Source organism: Gobio gobio (genome assembly GCF_949357685.1).
Source record: "Gobio gobio genome assembly, chromosome: 5".
NCBI lineage: Eukaryota > Metazoa > Chordata > Actinopteri > Cypriniformes > Gobionidae > Gobio > Gobio gobio.
In genome coordinates, this window is record NC_137101.1 from 49,629,593 (window position 1) to 49,649,108 (window position 19,516).

Here is a 19,516-nt window from a genome sequence, read left to right on the forward strand (position 1 = left end):
AAATAACATTCTGGGAACCAAACATTTTTAGTGGAGGTGTCATACTTGGGGGGAAGGGGGTATGGGCCGGCACAACCTAAAGGCAGATAAGGCAATTGCCTAGGGCCTCAAGCTTTAAGGCGGCGCCTCTATAACTGTAACTGCCCCATACACTAGTTTCACCAATCAAGACGGACAGAAAAAACTAGGCTATATCCGCTGGATATAAAAGAGTTGTCACTGTGGGTTTTATCCTCAGAATGCATGAAGAGATTGATGATCCAGCTTTTCTACAAACTTACATGATGGCGACAAAACGAGCACATCTTTTGGAGGCTGCTATGCCAACAGCTAAGCTCGCACGCAGAGAAATTGCAGATCATCATGCAGGTATGCGAGTTGTCTATTTTTGGCCTTATTCTGCCCATCAGTAGCAATGACATTTTGAGATAATCATTATTAGTTTACAATGACATTGCTGGTACAAAAAACTGGGACAGAAATTTTTTTGAATGTTTTCATTTTTAATTGTGTGGGTTCCCTATATTATTATCATTATTAACATTAAAGCTGAAGTCCGTAACTTTTTGCGCTCTAGTGGTTAATAAACAGAACTGCATGCATCTTGCGGAAGAACATTGCATGACACATAAAAAAACATTGTGTTTAAAACCTTTTAAACACAATGTTACAGCAGCCAGAGAACTGTAATGTTAAAAAGTAAAGGACCAAGAGCCCAACTAAAGCAACCACTGGTCACCATACATATACATATATGATGTGGAGCAAACAAGAGAGTCGGAAGCAAACTTATAAAGTTGTTTAAGAATTAAACTGAGGATCCAGAGATTGTACATATTATTTGTCCTGTCATGCAGGCAAAACGCTGACCTACAAGCTGTTGTTATCTACTAATGGTGAGGAAATCAAGGATTTTTACCTGACACTGGAGTCGAAGAGTCAGAGCAGTGACAAAATCCTGGTGAAAAAACCCTATTTAGGTGGTTTTAGAAAGGTAAGAACTTTAAAGACGTAATTATTTTAATAATTTCTCAGAAATAATAAATTTGCTTTTTGTCTTGTTTGTGCACTCATATATAAGAGAACATAAAATAATAATAAGCAACTGTTCAGAACCATTTTTTTCCTTTTCTTTAGCTCTGAACTCGTACTCCTCTGTGGGAATGGTTTAATGTGTGGAAAATACCTGTTGCTGTAGATACTCATTTATTTACATTGAGATAAAATTACAATGACATGAAAATAAATTAAAATTAAGTTAGAGAAAGTTGCTAATAGTTCACCGTTATAGTTCAGCCATGTGGCAAAAGTAGGATGAATCCCTCTTGACCAAAGCCTGTGCGAGTGATGTTTGTTTCTTTTCCTATATAACGTGTGTCTAATAAAAGATGTTGTTACAGGAGATCTCCTTTGACATCTGTGTGGAGAAGGACCTTGGAGACATTGTCCAGGTGAAACTTGAAATGGACAATTCTCAGTGGTTTTGTGGGCATATCAGAGTGAAATCCCCCTCTGGAAAGTGCTTTGAGTTCCCCTGTTATCGCTGGTTAGACCAAACTGAAGTGATTATCAGAGAAGGCAGTGGTATGTGACAGACTCACTTTTTTCATTATTCAGTTATTAGAAGCATTATTATTATTATATGTTTGTAATATGTATTTCTTTGTGTGTTTATGCTCGACTGCCTCAGGATGACACTGATTCGCTTAAAAAGCAAAGACAAGAAGAACTGGAATCTAGACAGGAAATATTCAGGTTTGATGAAACGGTTACAGTCTTTAACAATATTGATTTGTGTGTGTGTGTGTGTGTGTGTGTGTGTGTGTGTGTGTGTGTGTGTGTGTGTGTGTGTGTGTGTGTGTGTGTGTGTGTGTGTGTGTGTGTGTGTGTGTGTGTGTGTGTGTGGGCATGTGGGAAGGTATTACAAAAAGAGGGTGAAATATGAGGACGTTCCCCATGTCCTCACTTTTCAAAATGCTTATAAATCACACAGTACAAGGTTTTTTTAACAGAAAGTGAACTGCACAGTCTCCTGTGATGGCTAGGTTTAGGGGCAGGGGCAGTGTAAGGGGATAGAAAATACGGTTTGTACGGTATAAAAACCATTACGCCTATGGAATGTCCTCACATTTCACAAAAACAAACATGAGTGTGTGTGTGTATGTGTGTGTGTATTTACATAGTGCTAAAACCTTTACCAAGTTTCATACCATTCTCTGATGAAGTGTAACATTCTAAGAATTAAAAAACTTATTTTAGGCATTTGCCAATGTTTGGATATTCTACTGATAAATGGCTCATTAGTTGCCATTCCTCAAACTCAGACCTTCATTTGAGGTAGAAAGTGGTGCGTTAGGCTTAGACGAAGAAGATTTCTATAAATCTCAATGGAAGTACAGTACTTGACCTGGATCTTAGCTTCTTGGGCACTCGGTTCTGAAAACCTTTTAGCCGGTTACCTGAGCTGTAAATGCCATGTGACTAATCACTCTTGAAAAGTAAGAGAATGGTTTTCTGGCACCGCTGACACTTTTTGGAGCGCTTCTAAAAACAGGTTACTGTTAAAACATAATTGCCCGGTTTCACAGACAAGGCTTGAGCTAGTCCCAGACTAAAATGCATATTTGAGCCATCTTAACTGAAAATAACTTGCACTAACTAAAACATATTTCAGTGCTATTGTTTTGTCTCAAGATGCACACCAGTAATGTTTTTTTCTAAGGCCTTTTTATAAAAGTGACTTAAATATCCAAATTTACCCAAGGCCTAGTCCTGGTTTAAGCTAAGCCCGGTCTGTGAAACCAATATTTTATGGATTGATTGATTGCAATTTGTATGTTAAAAAAAAGGAAAAAGCTAGGCAACCAACATGCAAATGTCTTGTTTATAATCGCCTCTACGCATTAAACTGGGCTATAAGGAAAAATAAACACTTCACCTTGGTGTAACTAAGTAAATGTTGTCATTTTTTATTTGAAGATGGATCCAGTGGCACCGGGGCTTCCCTCAGAGCATAGATGCCAAACTAGATGAACTTCCTTTAGACGTTCGGTTTGATGAGGAAAAAGACTCAAACTTTACTGGGGATTTCAGGAGAGCGTAAGTTTGGGCAGAACGTGTCATGACCACAGTCCTTGTTGAATTTTTCTCATGCAAATAGTGTTCATGTCTATAAATATAGTGTATGTATTCTGTTTCAGGTTTGTGAGTTCCTCCTTGGACTCTTTTAAAGGTTACTTTGAGTCCTGGAAAGAAATAGCAGATTTTGAAAAGATATTTGGAAATTATAACCTCAAGAACACTCTACTAGGTTTGGATTATTTCTTCCTTTGTCAAGAATGTTTTGTTGTTATTGTAATAGTTTTTCTTCATCCAAACAAAAACTATGTGGGAATGTGGGAAACCAACCATGTGGGGGCACTTTTTTCACACCTGTAAAGCCTTTGACAACTGACTGAGTGTTTCTCTTTGAAAACTGGACAGAGAACGTGATACAGGACTGGAATACGGATTACATGTTTGGCTATCAGTTTTTGAATGGCTGCAATCCGGTCATGATCAGGAAGTGCAAGGAACTTCCGGACAAATTTCCCGTCACACATGAGATGGTGGAGGGCTGTCTGCAGAGAGGTCTCACACTTCAAGAGGAATTAAAGGTTGGTCAATGATCAAATCCAATACTTGCTTACTGTATTGTGACATCGTTTACATCTTTTAGTTTATGTAAATGACTCAATGTTTTTTTTTACTTACAAACCAAATGTTCCAAACTATACACTAATAAAAGATCCAATAAAAGTGTACACTAATAAATATCTTTACAGGCAGGAAACATCTACATAGTGGATTATGAAATATTAGAGGGAGTACCAGCCAAAAAGACACACCCAGACACCCCGTACTATTTGACTGCACCCATCTGCCTACTATACAACAACAGATTGAACCAAATAGTGCCAATTGCCATCCAGGTATGTGTCCCATAAAGAATCAGTATCAATTAAGTAAAAAGGAAAGTGATTTTGCTGTGAATCTACTCATTGATGTTAATGTCTGTGCTTGACCAAAATGTCTGCTTTGCTGAAACAGCTCAGTCAACACTCAGGGGAAACAAGCCCAATTTTTCTCCCAAACGATGATGAGCATGATTGGATGCTTGCCAAGATGTGGGTAAAATCTTCCGACTTTAACATACACCAGTTGGTCACCCATCTTCTCAAGACACATCTGATATCAGAGGTTTTTGAAATGGCCATGTACAGACAGCTTTCTGCAGTCCATCCTGTATACAAGGTACTTTCCATTCACAGTCATGATATTTAGATTCAGTGCGAAGCTGAACAGTGCTGAAGATTGTGATTTTTTTATGTATGTCAATTTATTAAAGGACAGCTGGTTCTGATATCCTTGCCTTTTTTTCAACAAGCATTTAATGTTGACCAAAATCCTTCATTGCATGGCATGGAAACCACTTTTTGTGTTTGAGGTTATGCTTTTTGAATACATATTAAGATTTAATGCACACGTTTAAATGGATTCTTATCTTTTTACAGTTACTGATACCTCATGTTCGTTTCACAATTGCAATTAACGCAGAGGGCCGTGAAAGGCTCATCAATGAAGACGGCGTCTTCAGCAAGGTAGCTTTACACCTAATGTAATATATCCACAGATAAACAGCATCTTGTTAGGATCCAAATAAATTCTATTCAAATCTGGAAAGCCGTAATTTCTAACCTTATTAGGCTTAGGGATGTCTTCTGTTTTGTAGGCTTCATTGTATTTAGTTAGCTGGTGTTTTCTCTAATATACCGTAGTGTGTAGTTTTCTAAATATCTGCCAGAATAAAACTTCATACATAACCTCCTAGATCATCATCACTTCAGTAAGATCAATATGTGCTTACAGCCTAGTTCATTTCTGAAAATATTTCGGCCAAAGATTAACTGAATTATCTGTATCTAAAGATCAGTAGCGTAAGTGGACCTGGGATTGAGGAAGTGATGAAAAGGGCCATGGAGACTTTCACCTACAAGTCCCTGTGTTTCCCTGAGGCCATAAAAGCTCGAGGAATGGAAGATGCACCCAAGTACCATTATAGAGACGATGGCATGAAGGTCTGGGAGGCAATAAACTGGTAAGTGGTAGGGGAACAACCGTTGGGATCCTGTACTAGTTGTGTAAAAGTACAAATTAGCCCACATACGTGACAATGAAAATGTTTTTAAATGTTTGAAATGTGGCATCCAGAGTTTTTTATTCATCATCTCAATGATCTTCCTGCAGTTTTGTTTCTGATGTGGTCAATATCTACTATGACAGCGATGAGACGGTTCAAAAAGATGTGGAGATTCAAAAATTTGTTAAGGATGTTTCCTTTGGCATGAATGACTCTGACAGTGAGTACAGGTTCAACTTTAGCAGAATGTCAGTGAATGTTTGTCTGTGCAAGCATGAATGATTGTGTTCTTGGATGTTCTATATGCATCTTTGTATCGAGTCTCCTTTAGATGCACACAAGGTTAATGCATATTGCCACTGTTTACAGATTTCCCAAAGTCTCTGAAAACTCAAGTGGAGTTAGCCGAGTACCTGACTGCTGTGATATTCACAGCTTCAGCGCAACATTCAGCTCTCAACTTTGGACAGGTGAGATAACACACTTTCATCTCACCTGCAAGAGCATTAAAAAGTGTTTGGGAAAATTCTGGATAACATCTATACGCTAATATCTGTGAGTAAACTTTTGCATTCCAGTTTGAGTGGTATGGCTGGATCCCAAACAGTTGTCACCGGGTGAAAACCTGGTAAATCCAAAAAGATTCCTCATTGGTTCTAAATCTGGCTCTGTTGAGTGCTGGCCATAACGAGCGCCAGCTGAAGCAAATCAGCTGTGCTTCATTGAAGCATGTGCTCAGGAAAAGGAGCATAAAAAGGCAGTGTTTGCGCAGTGTGGGAGGACGGGTAGGCAGCAGTGTGTGTTCTGACAGCGGCGGTGAAAGAGGAAGGCTGAAGGTTTAATGCCGGATCGGAGTTCTACTGTGAGATTCCCCGAGGCATGCTCATTTAGTGAGTTTTCTGAAGAAACCACGAACAGCAACGTAATGAAGTAAGTGAGAGAGGAAACCACTGCAGGATATTGAGTGACTCACCGAGGAAAAGTTAAGTGCACCCTTCATTTGATTACCCGTTGAGAAAACCACAGTTGAAGATTGACCATCACCAGAGTGCAACTAACCTTTGTTTGTGGGCAGTGTGTGTGATCTTGTTGACAGAACGAAGCGTAGTAACTGGAACAGCTGGGAGGATCGTTGCTGTGTTCACGCTGATCTTCTGAAAACGTTATTCCTTGAGTCATCCACCCTACAGAGAGAAGAGAAACGAGTCGATTAATCACTGTGGAGATGAAGTGAGTTTGCAGTGTCTGAAAGAGTGAAGTGCACACGTGTGAAGATTTATAAGAGTGATTTATGCACAAGTGTGGTGAGATCAAACGACTGCGTTTCTCTCTGAAACTTTGATGGATGAATATTGACTTATGACTGTGAAGATCCCTTCAAATTGATCTGTCTCAAGCTGTGTCCAGGTTCCCACTTGAGTGCACGGTGTGGAGGGAAAGAGCTCAACGCACCCCGAGGACCACACTCCACGAGCACTGTCTGTCCCTCAGAAGACGTGAGGAAGCTGCTGTCATTCGATCGGCTGTTCTATGAACACGTCCACAAGCCGAGTCTGAGCACCGTCACTGTCTGTCCCTCAGAAGAGGTGAGGAAGCTGCTGTCATTTGATCGGCTGTTCTATGAACACATCCACAAGCCGAGTCTGAGCACCGTCACTGTCTGTCCCTCAGAAGAGGTGAGGAAGCTGCTGTCATTTGATCGGCTGTTCTATGAACACATCCACAAGCCGAGTCTGAGCACCGTCACTGTCTGTCCCTCAGAAGAGGTGAGGAGGCCGCTGTCATTCGATCGGCTGTTCTATGAACACGTCCACAAGCCGAGTCTGAGCACCGTCACTGTCTGTCCCTCAGAAGAGGTGAGGAAGCTGCTGTCATTTGATCGGCTGTTCTATGAACACATCCACAAGCCGAGTCTGAGCACCGCCACTGTCTGTCCCTCAGAAGAGGTGAGGAAGCTGCTGTCATTCGATCGGCTGTTCTATGAACACATCCACAAGCCGAGTCTGAGCACCGTCACTGTCTGTCCCTCAGAAGAGGTGAGGAAGCTGCTGTCATTCGATCGGCTGTCCTAAGAACACTTTCACGGGCCAAATACTTACCTGCTCTGTCCGTGGGGAAAGTTGAAGGCGAGAAGAAGCCTCTGTCCGTCCTACAAGCACCTTCTGACGGGTCAAAGAAATTACTGTCCCACCCATGAGTCAGTAGAGAAGAGGAATATCCCCCAGTTCCTCTTCCCAAATCGGGTTCCAGCCACGAACATTCTCAGCACTGTTTTAAATTAATAAACAAAACTTACCTTTGAAAGTCATTCTGTTGTCCGCCTCTTGGTATCCTCAGGTGTCTGCTCCTCCGGAGTGTGGTAATCGTCCCTCGGCCCTAACATCGGTTACACAGTCCTTCCACCATGCGCAAGCTGCCTCCCCAACAGAAGGGCCAAGTGGACCTGGAATATATCATGGACAGTCTGCCGGACCGGGATTGTTCCAGTGAGGTTCTAGGCACAGTTTGGGGCCTCACTCGGTTCCAGCGCGATGAGGTTTGACATCTCATTTTGTTATACTGTCCACCTAAAATTGTAGAGGACATGGCAGAAATCTTGACCAAATCAAATTAAAAAAATTATCCTGTTAGTAGCTGAGGGGTTTAGGGCATCAAGGCATCCATTTAAAAAACAAAACAAAAGGCCAAAGATTATGTTTTGAAATGTTTGTAGCTCTTTTTTACTGACAAAACACACTATACCCCATCCTGTCCTTCAAACGTGTCAACTGAGTGCTATGAACACATAAATAGTGAATATACTTTACAAAATGTAACCATGGTACTACAACGAATAAAACAAACAAATAATAATAATAATAATAAAAAAACAGGGCTATCTAATAGAACCATGGTTCATTTTCATAAGGGTTTATCTGTGCTATAGCCTACATTTTGTGCAAAATAAGATACTATGCAAAAGGACAGTTTAAATCCGTACGTTCAAATATTAAAAAACACAAACTCAGTGTTAACAGATATCGCTCTGGACACAGTACCTGTTACTGTAATTTCTTTATCCTGTAGAAACGTCTTACATTCAATTACATGCTGTTATCCCTTTACAGTTACTACTCTCATAAAATACTTGAATTACATGTTGACTTTTAAACCTAAATATAGCGTCCAACAGCAGATCCCTTACAAAAAATAACTGCAGTACATTGAAGAAAAACTGCAGTACAATGAAGTACAATTCCAGACTTGCAGTATAAATGAAGTATAAATGCAATATAAATGCAGTACATTGAAGTAAAACTGCAATATTGCAATTTTCTATATGTAACAACTGCAGTATTAATTCTAAACAACCGCATTATTTTTTTGTAAGGGATATTTCAGCTAAATTAATGTTTTTGCGCTGAATATTAATGGTCTCCCTCTTGACTGCGTTCTGTCTGTTTGACGCACGTGCCTGCGTGCCCGTCCGCCCGCCGCTCGTTGAGTGAAGTTTGAAGCTTTAATGCAGACTGTCAGGACACGCTTTCATACAAAATGGAAATAATCACATGAATTAGTAACATTTACAGATCAGGATATAACTACTGTTCTCTATATAGATCAGTGGATATAGCCTGTAAAATTAACATTTTGCACTGACGCTGACACAAACATTTTTCATGACAGGGTATGTTAAACGCTAATGCATTATCTTGAAACTTAAAATAAAGATTTCTCATGTTTTGGGCACTTGATCATGTACCTTTCCAGCATCAGCTTACTCTGTTTCCACTCCACTATTTTAGACGCATTGTTTGCTTGCTAAGGTCTGTGTGTTCTGCGTCTCTGCCTCCGTACATGTATTTTCAGCCAGGTAGTGTAATCAATCTGATTAACTGACTCTTAGCTAAATCCCACTTTAAAAATGTCCCTAACCAGTCGTCGTGTTTGGGCATTGACAGAATATATGTTATTCATTTAATGGGGTTACATGTTTATGAGCTCTGCTTTGTTTTTATCCAGTTTAGATTGTAATAATAATAACTCATCTGTGCTGCACACATTCACACCTCTCCAGCCGGGTTATGGCTCTAATTATTATTCTTTTGTCTTCATTATAATTACTGACGACTTTCTACTTTAATCCCTCATTTCTTTGATCAAACTTCTCACTTCACCTTCTTTGAAACTGTATCAAATGCCCTTCTTACAAAAATAAACATTTCATTGAGCTTTACCATTCACAATTATTCATAAAACACAATCGCTCCTGATAGCATCGGGCAAGCTAGCATATTAGCTTAGCACAGCATCAAAACACAACAAATAATGGACCATGTTTTAGCTTTCCTGTAGCTCAAACAGTAGAGCATGGCGCTAGCAACGCCAAGGTCATGGGTTCGATTCCCAGGGAAAGCAAGAACTGACAAAATGTAAAAATGTGTACCTTGAATGCAATGTAAGTCGCTTTGGATAAAAGCGTCTGCCAAATGCATAAATGTAAATGTAAATGTTTTTGCTCCAAACTCACGTTATAACGCACGTCTTCTCTCTACCTCAACTTAAAAACTTTGTGAAATAAAATAAAATTTGCATTTAAATCTTGGCTTAAAATTAAGTTGTTTAGCTTATAAAATGAAGCAGAAAATGGTTTGATGACCTTAAAACATACATTGCCAGGACTTATGGATCATATATTTTTTTACTGCGCCGTAATCACTATCATATGAGGCTTTTCTCTTACTGTAAAACGCATTTGCATAGCAAAAATAAATGAATCAATAAAATGCTTTGCAGTGTCACATTCCAAGAATACCACATTATGAGCACGTTTCTCTGAAAACGTGTTTGTGAAAATCCCCAATTCTTTCCCGGGGTGTTTTATAAGCTTGTCTGAGTGTGAGGGGCAGTTTTCCATGTAAAAAGAATGAAACATGTTGTTCTCCTCTCTGAAGAGTTTACTTTTTCCCAGCTGTTCTTAGGCATGTATCCAGATATGCACTTCCCAGAGCAACCAATGAAGGAAGCCATAAAGACTTTCCGCAAGAAACTAGATGAGGTGACCCACAGCATCAAACTCCGGAATGAAGGATTAACCATGGATTATTGTTATTTGTCCCCAGACAAAATCCCCAACAGTGTTGCAATTTAAGAAAACATTAACCATGGAGTTTACGTCAAATGGATGCTTGACATAGAGAAGAGCTGGAGTCATACTTAAAATAAAAGTTTTAGTAAAACAGCATTGCGCCTTTTGGGGAAATTTTCAGAAGTTATATTTGATTAACTGTTCTTGCATTTAACTCTGCTGCTGGAAAGTAAGGGATATTACTTTGTAAAGCTATCTGTGCCTGTACGTATCTTATCTGCAGGGTGATTGTTGGCTTGTGCTATAATCCATTTGATATTTTCTTTTTATTATTTTCTGTATTCATATAAACTTGCATAATCTTATTTCCATGCTATATTAATTTACACATCTTTTGATTTATTTATTACCTAAATTATACATTGCTTGTAGTCCATTTTAGATGATCATTTTACTTGTATTGAAATGACTTTCACCCTACAGTTACACTGATTATATTACATCTGTACTGATTTTACACTGATTATCGTTTATACACATTTTGTTGTTATTGACTTGCTGTGTGATTTCCAGTAGATGCTGTGGCAGGAATAACGTTCCAGCTTAACTTCTTGATACTGTGTACCACATCTTCGGTGTATTTCTTGTAGTAACTTGAATAAAGTAAACATATTCGGTAATACTTTATAATAACTATACACAATGAATCATTAGTTAAGCATTAGTTAATAGTTAAATCATAATTTATAAAGCATTAATACATATTAATAAGCATTTTATAAATACTTTGTTCTCGATTTATAAGCTTATCTATAATGTGTTCAATAATTGTATTGTCATGTTTTATTAGTAATCAATTTATCATTTCTAAATTATTACATTATTTACAAACCAGTTATTTAGGAGTTGTCAGTGGTTGATAAAATCATTTAGAAAGTGTAAGTAAATGAGTAATAAACTATTTAAATGTACATTTATACATATTATTTAGACATACAGTAATAGTTTCTAAGTGTGTTAATACATGCTTTAACAACATTCATATTCCTATTGTAATTCATGACTCATTCAGGTAGTTATAAAACATTTAGTAGTTGTCAGTAATGTTTCCTCTAAGCTGTGCGCGTGTGTTGCCGCGCAGAAATAATACAATTGTTGTGCAGACGACAGACAAAGACGTGAAAGGTGGGGAGAAATCCATTAGATTGTATTTTAAATGAGAAATAACTGCAGTGCTCTGTTCAGCCGCTATAGTATTGCTGCAGTGTTAGATCCGGTGAATGCGGTTTACAGGTTTCATAGAAAGAGGATGATGTCACATGTGAGCGGCAGTGAGTCAATTTGAGAGTCCAAATAGCTCAATATGAGTAAATGGTGTGCATAATATAATAATTTGTTCCCTAGTTTTATGAGTAGTGTGCATAATAGTGTGAGAGGCAACTTGAAACGCACAGACGTGAAATAAAACCTCATCATGTTTTAAAGAAGAGTGGCTTGATTAAGTGGTGGAAATAACGGATGATGGGCACTGTCAGGGCCGGAGTGGGACCCATTTTCAGCCTGGGAGTCTATGCCCAAGACCAGACCCCCACCCCCCATCCCACATCAAACCATGGTGGAAGCTGGAAAAATTAAGTGCCGGATTTTTTACATGTTTCAACAAGAAATAGGAATAATATAAATATGGCCAAATAACAAATCACATACTGTTTTTTGCTACAAAGAGTCACTTTACGAGCAAAATTAACTTTAGTTACATTACGGAAAAAAATGTTTTACATTTAAACAAATCTTTTGTATCTCAGTAAGAAATATACTGTTTGCACTATTGTTTTTTATATCTATATCAATTTGATAAATAAAATAAATAAATTATAAGAAACATTTCTGCTACAAAACACAATAGTAGCATTATTATTTCAAATTACATTTCAAATTGAAAGCTGTCATCAATAACTAAGTGGGAAATGAATATGCATCTCAAAAGAAAGAAAGAAAGAAAGAAAGACCTTCTACCATTCTTTACAAGTTTTGGTTTACACTCAGAACTGAAAATGGCAAAGCCTTACAGCATAGGTGTCAAACTCTGGGGTAATTATATTTGGCCCGCGAGACAATACCAAATTACTACTAGAGCTGGCCCGCCGGTATTATACAGCGCATTCACCACTAATACTACGAATCCCATAATGCTCTGCTGTTTTCGCGCGCCAATCAGGACAGGACCCAGAAACGCTCTCTCCTCTGTGACAGTAGTCATAGCAACATAGACGCTACAACTGTCAGCGAGCTAACCCTTCCCAAAAATGGCGAAAAGAAAGGCAGAAAACAGGAGCTTTCTGGACAAGTGGGAGGCAGAATATCTGTTTACATATGTAAAAGACAAACCTGTTTTTCTTGTTTGTGGAGTCAACGTGGCTGTAAGTAAGGAGTACAACATTAGACGACACTATGAAACGAAACACCATGACAAATACAAGGACCTGGACATGACTCAAAGGAGCCAGAAAGTAGAGGAGATGAAAAGAAGTTTGGTTTCACAACAGAATATGTTTAAAAAAGCCACATCACAAAGCGAAGCTGCTGTAAAGGCTAGTTATATAGTGGCAGCAGAGATCGCAAAATCAGCCCGGCCCTTTAATGAGGGAGAGTTCATGAAAAAGTGCATGATGAAGGTTTGTGACCTCGTATGCCCAGAGAAAAAACAAGCATTTTCAAACGTGAGCCTGAGCAGGAACACAGTAGCTGATCGCACATGTGATCTTGCCACCAATCTGTATGACCAGCTGATGGAAAAGGGAAAAGATTTTGTTGCGTTCTCCCTCGCTGTGGACGAGGGCTGCGACGCATCTGATACTGCTCAGCTGTCAGTCTTCATCCGTGGAGTGGACTCAAATCTTTGGTTACGGAGGAGCTATTGGGATTCAAATCAATGCATGGCACAACCACAGGAAAGGAAATCTTTGAGGAGGTTTCCAAATGTGTTACTGAAATAAAGCTGCCGTGGGATAAACTCGTTGGATTAACGACAGATGGTGCTCCAGCGATGTGCGGTAAAAAGAGTGGACTTGTGGGCATGGTTCGGGAGAAGATGCGGGAAGAGAACTGCAGTTGTGCAGGTGAGCTAACTGTTTAACACTGCATCATACATCAGGAAGCACTGTGTGCCAAAGCCCTAAAGATGGAACATGTTATGACCACAGTAACACAGGTAGTTAACTTTATAAGAGCCAAAGGTCTAAATCACTGCAAGTTTAAATCTTTTCTGGAGGAGTGTGGTTCGGAATATGCAGACGTGCCGTATCACACAGAGGTGAGATGGCTAAGCAGAGGAAAAGTACTGAACAGATGTTTCGAGCTGCGTGAGGAAATATGTCAATTCCTGGAAACCAAAGGGAAGGATACAGCAGAGCTCCGGGAGCAAAAGTTCCTGTGTGAGCTGGCCTTTCTCTGTGACATCTCGAGCCATCTCGATGCGCTAAACCTGCAGCTTCAGGGGCGGGGGCGCATCATCACAGACATGTACGCTGCAGTGAGGGCCTTCAAATCTAAACTGTGCCTGTGGGAGAATCAGATGCTGCAAGGAAACCCTTGCCATTTTCCCTGCTGCCAATCCATAAAAGCGCAGATCTCTACCACCGTGTTCCCATGCGCACAGTTTGCTGAAAAACTCAGTGTTCTCGCCGCTGAGTTTAGCTGGCAATTTGCCGACTTCGATGCCCAGAAATGCAAGTTTGAACTGCTTAGTAATCCCTTCGCAGTTGATGTGGAAAATGCACCAACCAACATCCAAATGGAGCTGATTGAACTCCAGTGCAATGACACGCTGAAGTCAAAGTATGATGCTGTGGGCGCCGCACAGTTTCCACGGTTCATCCCTGACACAATGCCTCAGCTCCGCACCCAAGCTGCTCAGATGCTCTCCATGTTCGGCAGCACTTATCTATGCGAGCAACTTTTCTCCTCGATGAAGATGACCAAAACAACTCACAGGAGACGTCTGACTGATGAACATCTTCGCTCGATACTGAGGATTTCTTCAGCTCAGAGCTTGAGCCCAGACATTGATGAACTAGCATCCAAGAAGAGATGCCAGGTATCTGTGTCACATGTCTGTCCTGTCTTGTGGAGCACATGTGGTGTGTTGTTGTTTTGGGCTGTGCTCAGGTCTTTGTCTGATCCCTCCCCCTTGTTATCTGATTAGTGTTTGATTTCTTCCACCTGTTCCCTCCTGATTTCTTCCCCTTTATATAGTTCCCTTGTGTTCTCAGTCCTTGTGCTTACGTTGTAATGTCTGGTCTTCGTCTCCCTTCCCTGTGATCCGCTTCCTGATATTTTGGTATGTTGTTTGTTCCAATTATGTTATGTTTTCCCCCTTGTGGGTTTTTTGGTTTGTGTTTATGTTTATTTTTATAATAAATTCATCTTGTTTCCTGCATTTGAGTCCTCACCTCAGTTTCCTTCAGACGATCGTGACAATCTGGCTTGGGCACATCAGATTAGACCAGTGTGCAATAATTAACGTTTTCTTTATGCACTTTTTCTTGCTACAAGGCATGGGCTTTGAATGGTTGATTGATTTATTATCATTTTATTTGTAAAATTATTAGCCAGTGGAAAAAGTTTATTTTGGTATCTAAATCAGAAGGCTGCAAATAGAATTTTTTTTATTTATTTAATAAATGAATGCCATTGATGTGTTTTTTCATTTGAAATTCGATTTTGCATGTCTCCACTATTAAATGATATATTGTATGGTAATAAGCGATGCTTGTTCCATATTCAATGTTTTAAAGCAAAACTTGTTTGGGTCCATATTAAAAGGTTAATTTGTTCACCGTTGGCCCGTGACTTTGTTCAGGTTTTACATTTTGGCCCACTGGGTATTTGAGTTTGACACCCCTGCCTTACAGCATCAACAACCACCTAAGCAGTGCACTAAACCCTCCTCTCAGAACAGAATCTGTCAGAATATATTTTATTATATTGACATTTCCCCATAACTTTAAAAAAATCATTAATATAACTTGATTTGAGGTCAAAATCACTTCAGAAAACACATGTTCCTTTCTAAAACCCTCCTCTCAGAACAGATTCTGTCAGGATATATTTTGTTATTGAAATTTCCCCATAACTTTTTAAAAATCATTAATATAACCTGATTTGAGGTCAAAGGGACATTCTACCAGAAATGTACATTATCTGTCCTTGAATTGTTTACAGTGCATAAAAAGTATTTCCAAAAATGTCTAAAAGGTTAATGAAATCCCTTACTTGCATGTTAGCCGTTTTTTTGCTAGCATGCTGGCAGGCTGATTAATGGCGGTTTAAAATGGCCGACCGTCAGGCCCTGTCACGTCAGGCCCTGTCACATCACTGTGTGACCGGGCCTGACAGTCCTGTGACAGGGCCTTACAAATCAATGGCATTGTTCTTTTTATTACCTTTATTGCATATAATATGAATTTAATGCAAGCCATAGTAAAACATTATTTGAAAAAATAGACATTACACTGTAAATTTTAAGCTTTTTATGCGCATCAACATTTTTTTATTTATTTTGTCCCTCTTTACCTAGGTCTATGTAGCACTGCTTTTGAGGTTGCATTTTGTATATTAATTTCATGATTGATATAATATAAAATTGTCATTTATATTGGCTTTGCGTAATGATGACTAATTATTCCAATTCATACAGATTGCAGTTAGATGGCTCCAGTTAGTGCAGCTGAGAGACAGAGACAATGTCGGGCACGACTAAATGCAGACCCTGACAGAAAGGAGAAACATCTTCAGAAAGAAAGGGAGATATGGATGCAGAAAAAGTAAAGAAGGAAAAGTATTCATGAGTTGAATGAGCGAGACCAAAAACATAGGCGCAAATTATGGAGAGAGCAACAGAAAACCTCTAGACTTAAGAGAAAGGAGCAGTTCCAGTTCCAGGGCCAGGGCCTTCAAGGTTAGAAAGGGCCACCATCACAGTACCACTTCATATTACAGCTTTGTAATAACAGAGTAATACCATGGTAATATCTATATTATAAGAAATTACATGCAATTTTTCGTTATTACCATGTAATTTCTTAAGTAATGTAGATATTACCATAGTATTACCCTGTTATTACGATCCGTAATATAATGTGGTAACACAGTTACTTTACATTGTGCTATTCAGTTAAATGCCTATTGAATACATTTGCTGTATCATAGTAAAATGTACTTTATATATGAAGTGATTTTCCATAGAACTACACAGCAAATTAATAGAGTAGTGTAACCTTTTAATGAGGGACGTAGGTTGCAGGCAAAAGATAGAGGGGCGAAAGCATTCCAACAAAGAGAGGAAGAAGCTCCTTATTATAGGTCCTTGGCTGAGAACAAGACTTTAAATTATAATAATAATTTAAAAAAGGAATGCATACCAAAACTTAAATAAAGAACAGAAAACATAACTTTTTCTACATCAACGTAATCCATAAAGTCAGTCCTGTCACAGCACTGTCAGTCCTGTCACGCCACGGTCAGTCCTGTCACACAGGAAATTATGATATAAAAATGTACTATTCGAGGAAATAGTGATGAATTAACTTATTTAACTGTGTAGATGAACGTGGGGGTATATATCTACTACTATGTTTTTTTTATAAAAATCTCCTATGTAAAGGTAGTTATTTTATAACTATATGAGTGCCTGGCTGGTATTCTGCGATTTTTATGTACTACAGTTGACTGAAAAGTTGCTTATATTTCTAATAGGAATTACAAAACCATGCTAGATACAATCAGGGACATGTGACCAATAAGAAAATGCTATGTATACAAAAAAATAATCATTAGGAAATCATTCTTACATATACAAATTTGTCTGTGACAGGGCCTGACATTTTAGGGGTGCAATGCGTTTAAAAATGTATTTTATTCAATCATAGAAACATGCTGAGATGGCATGATATGTGTTTCTCATAGTTTAACATGTCCTCTATATGACTCAATGTTCAGATTTAAGAATAAGATCTTTTTCCCCCCAAGAATTTTTACAAGTGGAAATGTACGTTTCTGGTAGAATGTCCCTTATATGTCCCGGAACTTGCGACCATAGTTAGCTAACGACGCTTTCGGGAAACACCCCTGAGCGTCACAGCGCTACGCTTCGCTCATTACAGGACCCAAAACGGTATATAGCTTTTGGTCACTACACGTATTTATTTGCACATTTATCTTGAACCCCCTCACCGAAAGCATAACTAATCGATCACGAGTGGCTCAACAGGTAGATCTATAGATAAACTCATCTTTCAGGCATTTGACCGACCGGGTTGACACTTCAGCGTGAGAAATCTGGGGCGTGTGAGCGTGTGAAACCAATCAAATGCGTGTGTCTCATGGCCAATGGGTGAAAGTTGGCAGCTCTGCACTTAGGCTGCTTTTTCAAAACTCTTAACACGTGAGTCTATGTAAGGTAAACTGTAGATCATTTATCATTGCTTTGCCACAAAATACACAACTTCTTTCAAATGACACAAATTAACTGCTGTGAAGCTGAAAGCTTGTTTAGAGAACTGTGTGAAGAGTTTTGAAAATATGGTATTAAGTATTGAGAAATGAGTCCTAGCGATAGTAAAAAAAAAAAAAAAAACTACTCTGCAGCACTACTGGTGAAGCGACTGAGATCCACATGACACTATTATAAAGATGGTGTTTATTAAAGAGAAGAGGGAAGACGTGAAGATTGAAGAAACATTCAGAGTGAAACATGAGGATTGAAGAAACATTCAGAATCTCTTTTGCTTCAGGTGTGTGGGAACACAAATGTAAAATCATGGTAAGTGAGGCTTTTGTCTTTAATGGCTGTTGCTGCTTCTGCCTCATGACTTTAATTGGTGTGATTGTTGATGCTAATCAATATCTGAGTTAAGTGTGACTGAATGGATGAAGGTGTGACTATCTGATGTCTATGATAATCTATAGTTGTGCTGATTGGATTAGAGCTGTTCCTATAACTGCTCACATCCTTTATATGCTTTTGTATACTTTGTCTTCACCTGTAAGGACGGCCCCCTGAAATCTGTATAAAATCACAATGTTTCTCTGCTTCAGTCACACTTGATGACTGCAGCACTACTGGTGAAGCGACTGAGATCCACGTGACACACTATTATAAAGATGGCGTTTATTAAAATGAAGAGGGAAGAAACATTCAGAGTCAAACATGAAGAAACCGAGGAACAAACAGAGAAAGTGGAGAGTGAAGAAATGAAGATTGAAGAAACATTCAGAGTGAAACATGAAGAAACTGAGGAAAAAACAGAGAAAGAGGAGAGTGAAGACATGAAGATTGAAGAAACGTTCAGAGTGAAACATGAAGAAACTGAGGAACAAACAGAGAAAGAGGAGAGTGAAGACATGAAGATTGAAGAAACATTCAGAGTGAAACATGAAGAAACTGAGGAACAAACAGAGAAAGAGGAGAGAGAAGACATGAAGATTGAGGAAACTGAGGAACAAACAGAGAAAGAGGAGAGTGAAGACATGAAGATTGAGGAAACTGAGGAACAAACAGAGAAAGAGGAGAGTGAAGAAATGAAGATTGAAGAAACATTCAGAGTGAAACATGAAGAAACTGAGGAAAAAACAGAGAAAGAGGAGAGTGAAGACCTGAAGATTGAAGAAACATTCAGAGTGAAACATGAAGAAACTGAGGAAAAAACAGAGAAAGAGGAGAGTGAAGACATGAAGATTGAAGAAACATTCAGAGTCAAACATGAAGAAACTGAGGAAAAAACAGAGAAAGAGGAGAGTGAAGACATGAAGATTGAAGAAACATTCAGAGTCAAACATGAAGAAACTGAGGAAAAAACAGAGAAAGAGGAGAGTGAAGACATGAAGATTGAAGAAACATTCAGAGTGAAACATGAAGAAACTGAGGAACAAACAGAGAAAGAGGAGAGTGAAGACATGAAGATTGAAGAAACATTCAGAGTGAAACATGAAGAAACTGAGGAACAAACAGAGAAAGAGGAGAGTGAAGACATGAAGATTGAGGAAACTGAGGAACAAACAGAGAAAGAGGAGAGTGAAGACATGAAGATTGAAGAAACATTCAGAGTCAAACATGAAGAAACTGAGGAACAAACAGAGAAAGAGGAGAGTGAAGACATGAAGATTGAAGAAACATTCAGAGTCAAACATGAAGAAACTGAGGAAAAAACAGAGAAAGAGGAGAGTGAAGACATGAAGATTGAAGAAACATTCAGAGTGAAACATGAAGA

General features: G+C 38.9%; 1 protein-coding gene across 1 annotated transcript; it reads left to right on the forward strand.

Annotated features, from left to right (window-relative positions):
* Positions 1-284: 284 nt before the first annotated feature.
* On the forward strand, positions 285-7,669 carry LOC307127192 (polyunsaturated fatty acid 5-lipoxygenase-like; the record flags this gene model as incomplete). The annotated part of the gene is made up of 14 exons (XM_079818300.1): positions 285-369; positions 858-994; positions 1,401-1,546; positions 1,691-1,768; positions 2,980-3,099; positions 3,201-3,310; positions 3,484-3,656; positions 3,825-3,971; positions 4,090-4,293; positions 4,554-4,640; positions 4,968-5,137; positions 5,287-5,399; positions 5,549-5,649; positions 7,517-7,669. The coding sequence occupies 14 exons, from the start codon at positions 285-287 to the stop codon at positions 7,667-7,669; spliced, it is 1,824 nt and encodes a 607-aa protein (XP_079674426.1).
* Between the last annotated feature and the right edge of the window lie 11,847 nt (positions 7,670-19,516).